We start from the raw sequence: 17688 nt of genomic DNA, 5'->3' as shown, positions 1-17688 counted from the left end.
GAGTACCACCACTGCTCCCCTCATGATGACACCATGGCAAAGTTGTGAATTAAGTAAAAAGATGAAGAACACTCTTCACTTTTTGTCCTTGGGTTGGCCCATACCCCAAGTGGATCCCTCATATGGGAGGGGCTCCATTAAGACCTACCCCATAAAGACCTACTAAACCCAGAAGCAAGCTTTCCCTTCATCCTATCAAAGCTTAATGATCCTATGTGTTAAAAAAAAAAGCACAGAAGTGATTATACTGACTATAGATACACTAAGGGATAATGGATGATGATATATAAATACTCACTTATTGTTTACCCTTTTAGGAAATGCTGGCATGTTTCATGTGGCTCATTCCAGACCAGAAGCACTTATCCTTTTTAAAGTCACAGGCTCCACTGGGAATCCAATGGAAGAAAGAGATCAACGTGCACAAAATCTATTTCAGGGGCTCATGTAACCCCTGGAGCATCCAGCCCCAGCCCAGAACCCCTGCTCCAATCGCTAGGACAGCTGAGGAAGGTAATCTGAGAGCCACTTAAGGCCTGTGTCCTTAAAATCACTTCTCACCATCGGCTACCTACTTCCTCCCTACACATTAGGCAGACCCTGGCTCTTACCTACAAAACTCCAGAATCATTTATAAGTACCCGTACAACTTTTCCACTGGTCTAAGAGACCTTAGGGGTTACAGACCAGAAGCCAGTGATGGGAATAAGATGAGAGAAGAATGAAGAATTGGAGAAAGGAGCAATAAGAAATAACCAGGGGGTGGCTTTTTGACAAGCCACGGCCGCTTTTGTAGACAACGAGGCACAAAATCATCATGCCCCGTTAAATAGTACCTGACTACCACCAGAGTGGGGGTGGCTGAGCCCAGGCCAAGGGGAGAGATCAACACCCATGTTCCTGTCACCATCACCAAGAGGGCAGATCTCCGCCACCAGGGGTGCACCTGTGGGCAATGCTATCCCGACCCATGCCCACTCTAGAGCTGTGCACACGTCTGGTGCCCAAATCACTGCAGTGTAGGAAGTCACTGCAACTCAAGGTAGTGTCCCCTGGGGGTGCTCAGCAGGGCTTGGCTGTCACAAGGACCTCCATGCAAGCCCCGACCGCCCCTTATCTGCAATCTTGGGCAGATGAGTCCTCCCCACATTCTGTGTCCTCAAATACAAAATACAGATGATACCAGGCCACATTCACAGACTCATCAAAACCTTAGGGTCAGATGTGCTTCAAAATTCAGAATTTTTCAGATTTTAGAAAAGTAATAGAGTACAAAGGCATATAATGGCTCTGTCATCAAACACATGAATATGAATATTCAGACTAAATAGTTTAGGTCAGATTTTGTCACCAAATGAATTCATTATGTCAAGTTTTCCCTCTAAATTAGTTGTGAAATAATGGGGTGCCTGGGTGGCTCAGTCGGTTAAGTGTCTACTTTTGGTTCGGGTCATGATCCCACGGTCCTGGGATCGAGCCCCACGTCAGGCTCCCTGCTGGGGGAGGAGGGCGTTTGCTTCTTCCTCTCCCTCTGTGTTCTCTCTCAAGTAAGTAAACAAAATCTTTTAAAAAATAAACTAGTTGTGAAATAACTTCATTTTCAAAATTTTATTGTTACTCCTCAGAACGGCAGTTAAGACATGGCGCCCTATGACTACGGCCTAGGGTTAGTGCCGAGTGAACTGAAGAAGTTACAGCACCCCCTGCTACAGCCATCCCTGCACCCCAGGCCTACTTCTGTCCTGGCATTCATCGTTCTGAACTCTAGCTGGCCTACGTCTGTCCCCCTCTCTAGATCGCCAGCATCTTGTGGATAGGAATGACCGCCTGTTGAGCTGTGTACTCCTAGCACCTGGCCCACCCCTAGGCGCATGTCCCCACATGTGTGGAAAGTGGAATTTAATTAGACATCTAAATCTCTCAGCCTGCCTGTCTCCAAGCCGGTGCAGAAAAGGGCATCCCAGATGTGCTCCCTCATGGCTCCTGAACTTGAGCACAGATGAAAACACCAGTGTACATATTCAGCATCCCCGCAAGGGTGCCTGGAGAACCTCTTTTGCATTTCAAAATATTTTTTTTTTCAAAAACCCAATTAATATCCACTAGGAATGGCCCTGACTGGGGACACTTGGAAGATTAGCCCTTTAGCTAAAATTTATTTCATTTGAGTCCAAAACCTTCCCTCCCATCTTTAGACTGAAGAAGCCCCTAGCAGCCCTGGGAGGCCTGGGAAGCCAGCTTGGGCCTTTGCTTCCCCAGCGGCCGCCGCCACAGATCAGGTGCAGTCTGGGCACAGGGCCAAGGAGAGCTTTGCTTTGAGTGTTTTGCATTTCTTCCCTGTGAAGACTCCCGTCTTTAGAAGCAAGCCTGCTGAGTCTGGAAGGCTCTCTACCGGCCTCTTCACACTGGCATCACTGAATGAGAGAAACACAGGGTGGGAGAGGAGGGTGCATGAAAGGCTGCATGAGCCCTGAGATCTAAACAAGCGCCAGCTATGGTCTGAGAAGCACTCACACTAAAAGATAAAAGGGATTTGGAAAGTGCATCTCCTTTCCAAGAGTGGGGAAGGGGAAGATTCAACAGCAGGAGAAACTGGAATACCCGCTTGGATTATTGTCCTCTCTTGTCCTCAGTGAGGGTGGTCACTGGCTCTTGTCCGCGCCCCGCCCCTGCCCCCTCTGGGCCACCCATGTCATGAAGCCTTGTTTATAGGATGCAGGTTAGAATTAACCCTCGAGCCCAGTGGCTTCCCACTCTCATCATTTGTTGGTGGGTCCGAAACATTTATAAAGGACCTTGTATCTCAGGGGGCAGAGGAACCTGGGTCCAGGATGTCCCCTAAAATGTGTCTTTTCCCAGAACAGCTGCACTGTGTCTCCAACCCCGGGAAGCAAGAGCATGATGGACCTGAGAAGTGTGTGCTCTTCAGGAAATGAAGATGATGGTAAAGCCACTGACCCTCAGAGGCCAAAGGGGCCTTAGAGCGGGGCTCCAGTGCCCTCTGGATGTCAAATGAACAGCTGTGCTAGATCCAGACCTATCTTTACAGTGGACTTGCAGCCCCAATGTGCTTGTTGGTTCTGGGAGTGATGGTGAGCTGGTCCCTGGGGTGGAGATGGGCTTGTGGGGCACTGACACTGGGCCACTGACCTTACACCAGTGCCCACCAAAGGAGGCTTGGGGCACTCTGCCCTGCAGGTGGCGGTATCTGCATAGGGCTGATGGAGGCTTTCTCCGGAGGGTTTTTTTTTTTTTCTCACCTCTTCCAAATAGCTTTTCCCCCAGGCATCTAATGCAGGATCCAAGCACCTGTCCTCACTCCCACCCCCACCAAGCCTTCCAGATCTGATATCCCCATCCTCCTTTCTCTCCACTCTCCTCCCTGCAGAGAAACCCCACTCTAGCACACTGTCAGACCTGTGTTAGAAGATGTGGGCTGAAAGCAATTCACAGGAACGTGTGGATTCCTAAGGGGAGGTGCCTGCAAGCTCTTCACATTCCTAAAATGCTGCCTCTTATCAACCTAAAGAATCTTGGGCTGGTAGAATTTCTTTCTTTCTTTTTTTTTTTTTAAAGATCTTATTTATTTATTTGAGACAGAGAGAATGAGAGAGAGAGCACATGAGAGGGGGGAGGGTCAGAGGGAGAAGCAGGCTCCCTGCCGAGCAGGGAGCCCGATGCGGGACTCGATCCAGGGACTCCAGGATCATGACCTGAGCCGAAAGCAGTCGCTTAACCAACTGAGCCACCCAGGCGCCTGGGCTGGTAGAATTTCAAGCAATACAAGAGAGAGCTATACGGACAAATGTGAGGCAGGGGGATGCGATGTTAAACTGCTGGGGACACAGCGTCACTCCCAGGCCACCTGCCCCTGGGACCGCCCCTCCAACCCCCAGGGTGTAAGAGCCACCTGTGGTGCCTGTTAAATGCAGATCCCTGGGTCCCACTCCCAGAGGTTCTGGTTCTGTAGGTCTAGGTAAAGCCCCCAAATCTGGCCATTCAGCTAGCAACTCAGATGACCCCAATGCAGACAGTTCACCCACCACACGGAGAAGTATGGACAGACCCATTACCTCTGCCTGCTTCTCACTTCCTACCACTTCCTGCTTTTGGGAAAATAGCCTCTTGGAGCACCTGGGTGGCTCAGTCTGCCTTTGTGTCTGCCTTTGGCTCGCTCAGATCGTGATCCCAGGGTCCTGGGATCGAGCCCCGCATCAGGGCTCCCTGCTCAGCAGGGAGCCTGCTTCTACCTCTGCCTGCCGCCCACTGCTCGTGCTCGGTCTCTTTTTCCCCTCTCTCTCTCTAGTAAATAAATAAAATCTTAAAAAAAGAAAGGAAGAAGGGCGCCTGGGTGGCTCAGTCGTTAAGCGTCTGCCTTCGGCTCAGGTCGTGATCCCAGGGTCCTGGGATCGAGCCCCACATCGGGCTCCCTGCTCTGCGGGAAGCCTGCTTCTCCCTCTCCCACTCCCCCTGCTTGTGTTCCTGCTCTCGCTGTGTCTCTCTCTGTCAAATAAATAAATAAAATCTTTAAAAAAAAAGAAAGGAAGAAAGAAAGAAAGAAAAGAAAGAAAAAAAAAAGAAAGAAAGAAAATAGCCTCAAAGCTGTTTTCCCCAGAGAGCTGATGGCAGCATTTTCCATTTTCCATGTGGACGATGTAGTCAGAATTACCCCAACTAATACTCAATATGTGCATATTTACAGATACAAATGTCTGAAATTTGCTTCAATCTAGTCCAAAGGAAAAAAGAAAGCTATCAGAGACATTACTAGGAGACCTAATAACATCTGTCTATCCACTGTGGATGGGATAGATAATGTCAAGGTTAAAGTCCTGGTTTTGATAACTGTATTGTGGTTATATTCTTATTCTTAGGAAATACAAGCTGAAATATTTAGAGATAAAAGGGCACGATGTCTCCAAGGATCCTCAAACGGCTTAGAAAAATAATACACACGTATATATGTAGACATATGCATGCGGAATATGATAAAGCAAATGTGACAAGATGTAAATTGTTGAGTCTGGGTAGAGTATACGGGAGTTTCCCGCACTATTCTTAGAACTCTTCGATGTGTCTGAAATTACATTACCAAAGTAAAAAGTTACAAGGAAAAAAACCCCAGGCCACTAGGGGGTGTCAGTGAGTACAGACTCCATTTTCTTTACCTCAGTACATACTTGAAATTTTCTACCATGAAGACAGTTCCCTGTACCAGGCCCCAGGTCTGGCTTGAGAGGCACCGACCCTGGACGAGCCGGGGAGCCTCGCACCATTTACAACCTCATGGGCAATGACGTGTGAGCTGGGAGTGCCGCCTGAACTTGGGGTGCCGCCCTGTGCATCCTGTCTTCCCAACCCCCCACACCAAAGGGAAAGAACTGTACAATCTGACTTTTGCAGTGTTATTTTTTTTTCTGATGGTACAATTCATATCAGGATTTTAGGAGAGAAATCTTATATAGAAGCAGTTATAAACCAGAAAATAAAAATCACCATTCAGACACACATGGCCCCTATCACGAGCGGAGTTTTTATTAGGACAGGTGAGTTACTTCAAACTCCAGAGTTTACACTGGGCTCTAACACCTTTCCTTAAATGGTTTTGGGGATATAAATTTAAGCCAGAATGATAGATTGATTTTTTTGAATGAATGAATAAATAAAATCTATTCATTTGAGAGAGACACACACAGAGAGCGAGAACGAGTAAAGGGGTGCAGAGGGAGAGGGAGAAGCAGACTCCCCACTGACCAGGGAGCCCAACACGGGGCTCAATCCCAGGACCCTGAGATCACGACCTGAGCCGAAGGCAGATGCTTAACCTACTGAGCCACCCAGGTGCCCCCAGATTGATTTTTTAAGTTCTCATTCAATTAGAATAGAATTATGAAAAAGAAGTCAGAGATTACATGGATTATACGATATATAACAAGAGAATGCATATGCAGAGGTAATATTAAAAATCTTTGACTAGGGCACCAACCAATCAAAACCAGTCAGAACAGATTTAGATGCAAGCCCTGCAGCGGGGCCAGGCATTGACCCTTAAGTTCCTGGATTGTTGGGACTTCCAGGAGCACCAGGGAAGGCACCAGTACTCAGTCTGGTATACACTTACTGAATACCAGCTCTGTACATGAAGGAATATTAGCTCTAGTACCTGTGGTTTCTTCCAATCCTCATGGGAGCTATGCCAAATTTAGGTTCATATCCAGTCTATACTCAGAGCGTAGTGACTACTCTTCCCAGAGATCCAGATGGAGTTAAGACCCTGGAGTAATTTGAGTATAGCTCAAAAATGTTAATGACTCACCCACTTCTCAAGAGCTACTGAGCCAAACACAATGGGTTTGGGGGTGGAAGATAGAGAGGGGAGACATGTGGGCATTGTTCACACTTGCTAATAAATATCTCCTCTTGCTTATAGAGACTTCGGGGCAAAACAAATGCTTTCGGGGACACTCAAGTGAGTCATAGGCTGAGAATAGAAATGAGCCGCATTGTAACCATCTGCAAAAGCTTCCCATGAACATCTTTATTAGAGGAGTGGGTGACAAACTACTCCATGAAACACTTAAACTTTAGAAATTTATCTGTGATTTCATGCATGGAACTTTTAAAGAAGTAAGGGGTATGTTCCATTATCTTCCCATGCTGCGGGAACATTAAGTTGGTTACTGTACTGGGAAAAATCACAGCTGTTCCTGTGAGTTATAAAAGGTATGAGGGTAGAGACCTGGTCCTTGTTTTCTCTTCTTTTGTCTTGTTTTTTTACACAGTGCTTGGTTCAAGACCATAAGTAATTTTTTTTTAAGGTTTTATTTATTTGACAGCGAGAGAGACAGGAGAGAGGGAACACAAGCAAGGGGAGTGGGAGAAGCAGGCTCCCCGCAGAGCAGGGAGCCCAATGAGGGGCTCGATCCCAAGACCCTGGGATTATGACCCGAGCCGAAGGCAGATGCTTAACGAGTGAGCCAGCCAGGCGCCCCCAAGACCATAAGTAATTAACTGCTGGCTTGATAAGTACTTTTTGATGGTGAGGTAGAGAATCCTAAGGAGATTACCTTGCTCGTTTAGGTCACAGGGCACTTCTTTTTTTTTACATTGTAGCAATTATTGTATGTAATATAAGACAGCTGTCTTTTCCTGGCAGGTGAACATGATGGCAGACCTTGTCTGGTATTTACTTATTTTTCCTGTGGGGTGCTTGTGGCAGGGCGTTCAGCCCCCGGGCAGGCATTACGCCCAGGACTAGTCCATGCCAGTCACACGTTGCATTGATAAGCCACTGTCTCTTCAAGGAGCACAAGCTAAACCCAACACAAATTATGAGTGTATGGTGATAGGAAGAAAATAAATCCAAACCTTAGTTCTAAACTCTTGTCTCATTTCATTTCTAAGTCCACTGGTATTGGGCTTCCCTCCCCTTCCCCCCCATTTTAAAGGCAATCTCAGGAAACTTCCACAATCCCACAAGACCCTGCTTACCCCCTCAGTGTCAGATAGTGTATGGAGAGGAATGACCAGCCTCCAAGGCATCCAACAACCACAGCAGGCCATCGATGAAACACTTATCTTAAGTAGGCACTTCACACCAACGTCTGACTGGAAGGTTTTACACAATAGCCACATGACAATCCTGCTCTAGACACTTCCCCCATGTCTGCACTTTAAAGCACGGTTTTCTGAAATCTCTAGCCAAAAGCTATGGCTTTGTTTCCTTGATCCCCTAGTTAGCAATTTCCCCCTGAGTGTAAGATGGCTCTTTCTAGGTTGTTTGTGCAAATAAAAGGTACCGGCTGGGTGAGGGTAAGTGGACTTTTAAATGCCCTTTTAAGTAAAATTCGAAGCAAGAGAACAGAAATCTGGACATGACTTCATCACGGAGGTTCTGTGTCACCAGAAAGATGAAGAAAGTGACCAACCAAGAAAACTGTCTGGGCAGGTGTGTCACCGTGGAAAACCTTGGTTAACAAATATTCTAAGTCACTCGTTTTCCATCTTCTTTTTAATTCAGTTCTCCCACAGGGGATTTAGCAAACCTCTCCCGTCCTACCTCAGCCCATAAAAATCCAGCAGAGCAACAGAGAGTTCTGTAAGCTTCCCAGTGAGGTCAGGGTGACTCACTGGATGGACATATGTGCAGAGGGGCATGGACATTTCTGGGGATTGAGAAAGGCTTCTCACTCCACAATCCTTCCCCAAAAGTCACATGGGAAGTTCTCTAACAGGGGAAAACACATTTTTAAAGTTAAAGAATAAAACTGGGACACCTGGGTGGCTCAGTCGGTTAAGCATCTGCCTTCGGCTCGGGTCATGATCCCGGGGTCCTGGGATCAAGTCCTGCTTTGGGCTCCTTGCTCAGCGGGGAGCCTGCTTCTCCCTCTGCCTGCCGCTCCCCCTGTTTGTGCTCCCTCTCTCTCCCTGACAAATACATAAAATCTTAAAAAAAAAAAAAATGTATCTTCCCTTAGAAAGAAAGTGATTAAACTCATTCATTTATTTATTCCTTCATCTATTCACCCAACACTGGTATGTGTTGGTATGTGCTGGTATGAGCAGAGGCTGTGTGCCAGGTCCTGGGGAGGCAGGGGCGCCACAGAAGAGCTCAGAGCCTCATGGAAAACGCAAACTTTTACAACTCTAATGACAGCAGGATTTGAGAAAAGCGCGGGTGATGGAAAGTAGTGGGGGAGAGTACGCTACAATATGAAACCAGAGCCTTTTCAGGGAATGGAGGTGACACCAAAGAGGGAAAGTCATGACAGGGAGTGAAGGAAGCCCCTGGGGTAGAGGTGTTGGCTGTCCACAGCCGAGCCATCTTCTTCCTTTGAGCACAGCCGGGGTTTTGTTTGCCTCTTAACCCCACTCCTTCCACCCCTACCACATGTGGCTGAGTGGCCAACCTTGATCAATCCTTTGCCAATGACCGGTTTAACAAGGCACTTGGGACATAATCCTGCAAGTGAGACTTGAGAAGACATAAGCTGTGAGGTGCCCAGGAAAGATTTTCTCTCTGATGAGACATCAGGAAGGGCCATCCTCCGGGCACCTGGGTGGCTCATGTCGTTAAGCGTCTGCCTTCGGCTCAGGTCATGATCCCAGGGTGCTGGGATCGAGCCCCGCGTCGGGCTCCCTGCTTGGCGGGAAGCCTGCTTCTCTCTCTCCCACTCCCCCTGCTTGTGTTCCCTCTCTCGCTGTCTCTCTCTCTCTCTGTCAAAAAATAAATAAAATCTTAAAAAAAAAAAAAGGGACATCCTCTGTCTTCTTCTGTAGGACACTGCTGTAACTCCCCTGTGCAGCCTGGCACTCTGGCAGCCATCTTGTAACCACGAAAAAAACCTAAATTCGACAGGGCCCCCATGACAGAAATAAACCCTGCTCTCTGATGACAGGAGTGCCCTACCTCAGAAGTGCCCTACCTCGGGGCGCCTGGGTGGCTCAGTCGGTTAAGCGACTGCCTTCGGCTCAGGTCATGATCCTGGAGTCCCGGGATCGAGTCCCGCATCGGGCTCCCTGCTCAGCGGGGAGTCTGCTTCTCCCTCTGACCCTCCTCCCTCTCGTGCTCTCTGTCTCTCATTCTCTCTCTCGCAAATAAATAAATAAAATCTTAAAAAAAATAAAAATAAAAACAGTCTTAAAAAAAAAAAAAAAAAAAAAGAAGTGCCCTACCTCGGGATTTGTTATCGGTTGAAATTAGAAAATTTCCTTATCATTTAAGCCACTTTAAGTTGAGTTTTGTGCTGTGGCCAAAAGCATCCTAACTGATAACGATTTACTTCATAATTTTGTGGAAGACAGCCCTCCCCTGAGGCCTCCTCACCTTTACCAGTTCATCTGTTAAATAGACAAGCTGAATTCCCAAGGGCCATGCACAGAGCCTTCCTGTTATTTTTCCCCAGCTCTATTCATGAAAATAAAATTAATTTTCTAGCCCATGAATTAAACATTGCTGCTGCCGGCTGAAAGATTTTAGCAACAGCCTTTTGTTGGCAAGAGAAGCAGGATCCCGACATGTTCTAAAATAAGCTACAAGAAGGCAGAAGGGTAGGAGGGGAGGCAAAGGGGAGGAGGCCATTAAAAGGAAAAAGGAAGGATTGCCAAATCCCACTCATGTCCGGCTTCTCTGAACTGTCAGCCTGTGGCTGGACTTAAGGGAGTGCTTCTCTAACTTTAGCATGCAGATGAATCACCCAGACATCTTAGGAAAAGGCGGGTCCTGATTCGATAGGTCCAGGATGGGGTCTGAACATCTTTATTTCTAACAAGCTCCCAGGTGACTCTGATGCTGCTGGTCCACGGACCACAGGCTGCCGGGATCCACAGAGCCTTCTAACCCATCCTAGTAAGCTGCAGAAATGGGAAGCAGGATGTAGGAAGGAGGACTCACCATGCCTGAAATGAGGGCTAGTGAGAACCAGCTATTTAAACTGGGGTTCAAGGGAGGAAGTGAGATAAGGACAAGCCCCCTACACACGCGTACCTTTTAGAAACAAGGAAGAGTAGAGAACAGGGGGAAAAAGCCTGAGGGAGACGCTCCTCCCCACTGGCCCCCTGCTCCAGGTGTGTGCCCCAGGGTCTTTCCTGGAAAACTTCAGACTCACTCATCCCACTGGCAAGTGTCTGGTCTAAAAATTTTGCTCCAGACCATTCCATCATAGCAGGAATTGTTGGTGTGTGTGATGGGCTGAGAGGGGAAGGTGAGAGTCAGGTGGAGGCAGAAGGGCAGCCTCTCCGCAAGCCCAATCTCCTGGCCCTGCTGCTCCTGGAGAATCTTGCTCACCCTGGATCTGGCCCCTGACCACCTCCAGCGTCACTGGACCATCAGGTCCTTGAACCACCCTGATCTGTCTGCCTTCCCTCCCCTCAGAGCTCTGCCCCCACGCTTGCCTGTGGCCACAGTGCCATTTTATCCAAACCCCTGCCGGGCACTGTGTAGCTGCCTCCTCCTATGGGGAGCCTCCCCATCTCCCCCAGGCCGGGGCGCTCTAACTAAGGCTGCCTCACTCTAGTCACTGGTGCACCTGTCTGTCCCTCCAACTGGCCTCTAAGTGCCATGAAGTCCAGGATCGCGCCGGCGCCTGGCAGGGAATGGGTAAGTAACAAATATTATTGAACAAGGGAATTAAATAATGGTTCTCAGCCCAGTTGTGCATCAGAAATATCTGAATGGTAAAAAACAAAACAAAACAACAAAAACAAAAGAAGAAGAAGAAGAAGCCAGGGCATCCCTCTTAGAGATTCCAATTCAGTAGGTCTAGGTGAGGGCCGAGGCTTCCAAAACTTGTAAAGGATCCCCAAATGATTCTGATGTGCAGCCAATTTTGACAATCACTGGAATGGAAAAAATGAATAAATTCGTGGATGGATGAATACGTGACCTCATGTGAAACCGTGAGGACCTCCCTCATGGCCACTGGCGCACATAATGAACAAAGGATGGGCATTCATGAGGAGGACGGCCGGTACCTGCTGTTGGGGCCACCAGCCCGTTGCCAGAGGAAAGAAAATCAGAGCCGAGGGCCTTGACCCCATGACCGGCACTTTCTGACAATGAGCGGGCAGGCTGGAATAAGGCTCAGCCTCCAAAGGGTGAGCTCAACAGAGGGAAGGAGAGGAGGGAAGCGCTACAGGAAAAGTGTGCGGAGGCCCGGGGCTCACATTTCCTCTATGCTGGCTTCCAGGCCAAGTTCTTTTCTTTTCTAATTCCAGTGTAGTTAATATAGAGTGTCATATTAGTCTCAGGTGTACAGTATAGTGATTCAACACTTCCATATATCACCCTGCGCTCATCACAAGTCAGGCCAAGTTCTTTACTGCACTGTTTCATTTCACTCCAGCTGCAGCCTGATGTCCTACTGGGTACTATTAATTACCCTCATTGTGCACTTGGGGACACTAAGGTGAGCAGGGTGAGTGAGCTGCCCAAGGCTGAACTTGGGGGGCTGGGTTTTGATCCCAGACCCTCACTCCGAAGCCCATCCTCTTAATCTCAAGGCTAAGAAACAGTGTGCGTCCCAGCAGCGACAGGTAGACCACATGCCAGAAACTACAGCATGTCAAAATAAACACTCAATGAGAATAATGTCACCCAAAGACGTTGTTGTGTTTTACAAAATCTTCAAGGAACCACCATGGCTGTTCACCTTCTGTAAATCGATCAATGGCTCTTCCAGGAAATTATTATAATTGTATACCATCCACAAAACTGGATACGGCAAGAACAAGAGTGTTACAGCAAGGTCATGGTTGAATAGTTGGATTTAAAGGCTGTGCCTTATATTTGCGCCACAAGTGCTCCAAGCCCCAGACCATGGAGCCCCCATCGGGGGAGGGGATGCCAGTCGATAGTACTGAGTGTCTACTCTCTGGCGGGCACTCTCACCGGTGCTCCAGTTCTTCAATCACCTTTCAGCACAGTGCTCCTGTCCCCCTTTCATGGACGAGGAAGCCGAGGCTCACAAGCTGGAGGGGACACGTATGAAGTTGAACCAGGGGGAAGTGCCGGGCTTCCAGCCCTGGTTTCTACTCTGCAGCACCACTCATTTCAAGATCACAGGATAGTCTGCAGTGACCTTGACCAGTTTTAGAAAAAACTGAGTTAATAATGTTAACCTCAGACCTATATTTATGCTTGTTGGGACTGTGAAGCCAGCAAAAGCGTACTCCATTCTCTGGTTTTGCTGCAGGCCAGCCTTGAGTGAGGAGGCGCTTAGGGCCTGCCCATTTATTAAAAATGCAGGAATTGCAACAATGGACCGGGAATTACAGGGCTTAAAAGGAAGATTCATTTTGGGTTTTTGGGTTTTTAGTAGTTTGAGCATTAACATTTCCAAAGCCAAAGCAATCTTTTCCATGCAAGAGAGGCAACAAGTAGAGTTCGTTGTGCAGTGAGAGGGCCTTTTCCCCTTCTACTGAAGAAAAAGAGCCAGTATCAGGACCAATAATGATAGCAGCTAATAATTATGGAACACCAACCAAGGGCCAGGTACTGTGCTGGGATTTACACATAATCTCAAATTAACTCTCACAGCTTCATGAGCAAGAGGTATAAATACACCCATTTTACAGGCAAGAAACCTGAAGGTTAGAGATGTTAATTTGTGCAAGGTCATGTAGAAGATAAGCAGGAGAGCAGGGATTCACGTTCAGATACGTCTCTCTCCTAAGCCACGCTCACCCTACAAAACCTGGAGGCAAGGCAGAAGTCCGAGGCCAACACCTTCTTGGGGCTGCCCAACAACTTTAGGGACTTGATAGAAAAAGAAGCATAACCCACAAAGACATCAAGACCATCCCAAGTCCTGGAGGCAGGTAACTCGATGCCTGACAGAGAGCTCCTCTTTGGGCAACTCTCAGAATTGCACAGAATTTGATTGGTGGACCAGCACTCTCCAAACCCCAGCCTCTCCGGATGCTCCCTCCCCCAGACTGTTTTGTTAACCCGTGCCTCCTCTCAGCTTCCTCCCCAGAGGCTAAACCCCACTCCGGAGAGTCCAGCAAGGGCACCAGGGAATTCCTGTACAGCCTCAACAATGGCCATGTCTGCCCCCAGGCAGGATGGAGGAAGGGAGCAGAGCAAATGACTGATTCTCATGCCTCAGACTGCCACTGAAGTTGTCCCAAGAGGGGGGGGGAAGCCATGATGTCACCACAGGACACATTTAGGGGCCTCCGATGACACTTAGAAACCAGAAAAGTCCCTGACATTTCTGGAAACCAATAGCCAGAATGCCTGGAAACAGGCGAGGCCAAGCTCCCTGGAAAGGAGCCCAGGACTCTTAACACCATGACTGCTGCTACTCGCTCCTCTCTTGCACTCATCTTGGGATTCAGGGCATGGACTAACTGTGCCTTTCGCCCCAAACTCTTAAAGCAGGCACTTCTGTGAGCTCAGGCCTTCAGGCGAAGATCTGTCTTCCAGTTGGAGTTTGCATTCTGTCCTTGCAACTCATAAACTCATCCCTCAGGTCCTGTGGGAACCGAGAGCATTCTGTTCTGACAGGCTGCCCACTCAGAAAAGTGCGAGTGTAAGAAGGGAAAACAACTTGCTCTGGCCCCAAGGAGAGTCATTAAAAGGTGGGGGACTGGGGCACCTGGGTGGCTCAGTTGTTAAACATCTGCCTTCGGCTCGGGTCATGATCCCAGGGTCCTGGGATCGAGCCCCACATCGGGCTCCCTGCTCGGCAGGAAGCCTGCTTCTCCCTCTCCCACTCCCCCTGCTTGTGTTCCCTCTCTCACTGTGTCTCTCTCTGTCAAGTAAATAAATAAAATCTTTAAAAAAAAAAAAAAGGTGGGGGACTAGGCAGTGGAGGAGGCTGGACTGAACAACTTGATGGATCTTTCATGGATGACATTTCACCACTCCACAGATTACTCTCCACACGCCACACACCTAACACAGTCTCTACTGGGTGCACTGCATCGACGCCTCTTGTTTCCAAGACAACCTCACCCGGGGTGAAGGGTGGCAAGCAAGGGATGGGCTAAGCCTATTTCCTTAACAACTTAGGTCCCTGAAGTGGATGAGCAGCCCGTTAGTGCATGAACTCGGCCCTAAAGCTAGGCAGAACCAGGGGCAGAGATGGTGAAACAGGGCATCCAGTGGGGGGAATTGGCAGGTCAAGACCCCAGGGCTTCCACTGAAAATAACCCTACAGATCCTAGCGCTCAGCACAACCAATCTCAGCTAGTCTCTGTCTCTTTCTTCTCACACAAGATGGCCATCAGAGAAGATTCATTTGATTGGAATGTATCTAACTCGAAATTTTGGACTTTGAAACTACAACAGCCACCCCTGCTCTTTTTTTTCTTTTCTTCTCTTTTCTTCCTTCCTTCCTTCTTCTTTCTTTCTTTCTTTTTTTTCCTTAGTGATACAATGAAGCACAGGTAGGGAGAGAATCAAGATTCAGAGAACAGAGCTGATGAAAGGGAGCTAAGGCAGAAGACTATGCAGGGAGGTACAAGAATGGGGTTTGGCATCATCACCCACAATGGGAAGCCAGATTCCTCAAGGTGTGGGCTTCTCCGGGGAAGCTGAAGGCCTTAGGGGCTGAGGTAGGTGTCCTCTGGCCAAGGTCTTTCAGAAACAAAGATTCTGTCTTCACCACAGGTAACAGCCTGAAAAGGGCAGAAGCGACTCGGCAAGCCTGGAAAGGAGGCCTCGTCCTTGTGGCTCCTGAGGGGGTGCTAGGGTCGGCAGGGTTTGGGGGCTGTAGGGAGCAGAGCCCGTGGGTCCTGTGGAGCTCCAGACAAATACAGAAATGGTTTAAGTGCTCACTGTTCCCTGAGTTCTCTCTGACACTGTGTTATTAAGGCTAAGCCCCAACTGGCTGGAGGCAGGTGGGCTCTGAAGTCCAGTGGCATAGTTCCAGCCCTGGAAAGGAGCTCCATGGAGGCTGGGGGAAGGAGGGGGGCCATAAGGGCTTTAGCTGATAGTGTGGGGGTATGGCCATGAAGCAATGGCTGAACATCTTACAATCTAGTCATTTGGAGATAAGGAAAGAAGGAAGGCAGAGAATTAAACCAAGACATAATCACAAAGATGATGGTGAAAAGGACACAAAATTGAGGAGGTGCACTCGGTGGGGAAGGCATGAGCAGGGGGCTGCCAAGAGCTTTTAGGGGACTTAAAAAGACTTCAGGGGCAGGTGCCTGGCTGACTCAGTCCAAAGAGGAGCAAATGACTCTTGATAAAGGGGTTCTGAGTTCCAGCCCCCTGGGCTGCACGCTGAGCTTACTTGAAGGGGGAAAAAAGGTTCCATAGATTCCCAAAGACTCCCAACCCTCTCACCATCCATCAACTCCGAGGTCCCTCTCTCAGCCACACCCCCTAAGAGTTATGAGGCTCTGGATCGATTTGCTTCCAACAGCAGGGGCTGCATGGTTTCCAGGGAAGGCTCGAAACTCGAGTGGCCTTTTATCAACCTAGGCATTTGAAGCTGGCAGTATACCAAATAAGCTTTGCAGAAAGAAGTCTTCTTATTTTCTTCCTTTTCCCCTCTGGAAATAAAAGTAGGTTGTGTTTCTCTCTGCCCCCGGTCCTTGGAGATCCCCGAACCTGGAGCTAAAAGGGCTTCTTGGATTACCTCATCAAATTCTCAGTGCAGGATATCAATGCCTGCGCCTTCTGTCCTGGCTACCGCCCCTGAGGTGACCGAAGCCGAAACCAGTCACTGGGACCAGGGGGACCTGCGAGGTGGTTCAGAGGCCAGCGACTTGAGTCGTGTAGGGCAGGCACTGAGCCCCTGGGGCGCAGGAAATGGGGGAGAGGGTGGGTGCAGCGGTCCACTCCCGGGCTCCCACCACCACCAGCAAGGATGGGGGTGCTAGGACGGAGGGTGGTGGGAGAGTCAGAGGTGCGGCGACAGACCCGCACTGGCCAGAGAAGAACAGGGCCTGGAGGAGTCTCTGCACGGCCACAGTTATCGCTTGTGCTGGGGGCAGACCGATCTCGCCGAGGGCTCGGGTTGCTCGCCAAGAAACTTCTGGGACCGTGTAAGTGCAACTGGGCATAGCAGATCACGGAGGCGGCAGGGACAGGGGCCTGTGCGGGCAGGAGGGGAACTGGTTTCTTCCATCTCATGCGTGAAAATCAAGACTGTTTCTGTGCCGGGTCTCTCCACCCTCCTCCACTCCCTTTCTCGTGCTTAACTCGGCCCCAAGGTCCGTGGCCCGTGGAAGAGACGGAGAACCTGAAAGGCGGCAGATGCGAGGGCCCCCGGGACCCGCACTGGCGACACAACCACCGCGCCTGTCTTCCCTCCGGCGAAGCCCAGTTCAGCCGGCGCCCAGTGTGTCCCCTGGAGCTCCTCTGCGCACAGCGTGGAGCCGCAGGACTCCGGGTCCCTCCCGCTCGCCATCCAGGAGCCGGCAAATGCGCCTACTCAGCCAGACAGCGGGGGAGCCAGAAGTTGCAAATACCTGGACAGAAATACCAGCCCGTCCCAAAGGCCCGACAGCTGCAGGTCAAGGGAGAGGGGCGCGTGGGAGAAGCGAGGGGCGAGCGGAGCGGCGGCCGGCGACCCCGCGCGCCCCGGCGCGGCCTCGCCACGGTGCCCGGGGCACAGGGGGCGCCGGCGGAACTTACCCCAGAGCAGAGTGAGCGGCTTGGCTGTGGGGATAAGCGCCAGGGAGTACACGGCCCCCAAGTGGAGCAGGCTCATCAGGACGACGTTCCTCCAGACGATGTTCTGCCGCGGCCCGCGCGCGCCGGGGCCCTGCTGGCCGCCGCCGGCCTCCGAGCCTTCGACCCTCGCACGGATCTCCTCCTTGGCGTTGCGGAAGGGGACCTGAGCCCCGTCGGCCGCCGGGCCTGGCATGGCTGGGAGAGGTGGGCGCCCGCGGCAGCAGGCAGCAGGCAGCAGGCAGCAGGCAGCAGGCAGGCGCTCGGCTGGCGCGGAGCTCTCCAGTGGGGGCGGGGGCTTCTGCCTTTTGTTGGGGGGTGGGGTGGGGAGGTGGTCTCTGCACTCCTGTCCCCGCCTTCCCTTCCCTTCTCTGCTTCCTTCTCTCTTCTTCGGGCTGTCAGCGTGGACTAAGAATGCAAAGCTTGGCGCCCGGCATCTGTTGCTGGCGAATCACCCAAGCGGCTGCCGGGGCCGCACTCGGCTGCGAGGAAGAGGAGGCGAGGGCCAGGGGCGGGAAGGGGCGCGGAGTGGGCGGAGGGCGTGTGGAAAGGGAGCGGGA

The 17688-nt window shown here is 50.2% G+C and overlaps 1 protein-coding gene across 1 annotated transcript in view; it reads right to left on the bottom strand.

Moving 5' to 3' along the window:
* SCD5 (stearoyl-CoA desaturase 5) overlaps positions 1-17361 on the bottom strand; it is a 152002-nt gene extending 134641 nt beyond the window's left edge. The window contains exon 1 of the mRNA XM_021702379.1: positions 17093-17361. Coding sequence (XP_021558054.1) covers positions 17093-17324 — 232 coding nt within the window. The 5' untranslated portion in view covers positions 17325-17361. The remainder of the gene's footprint in view (positions 1-17092) is intronic.
* Positions 17362-17688: the final 327 nt, after the last annotated feature.

Source organism: Neomonachus schauinslandi, chromosome 2, assembly GCF_002201575.2.
Source record: "Neomonachus schauinslandi chromosome 2, ASM220157v2, whole genome shotgun sequence".
In the NCBI taxonomy this organism is placed as follows: Eukaryota; Metazoa; Chordata; class Mammalia; order Carnivora; family Phocidae; genus Neomonachus; species Neomonachus schauinslandi.
This window is presented reverse-complemented; position numbering and strand designations above follow the sequence as displayed.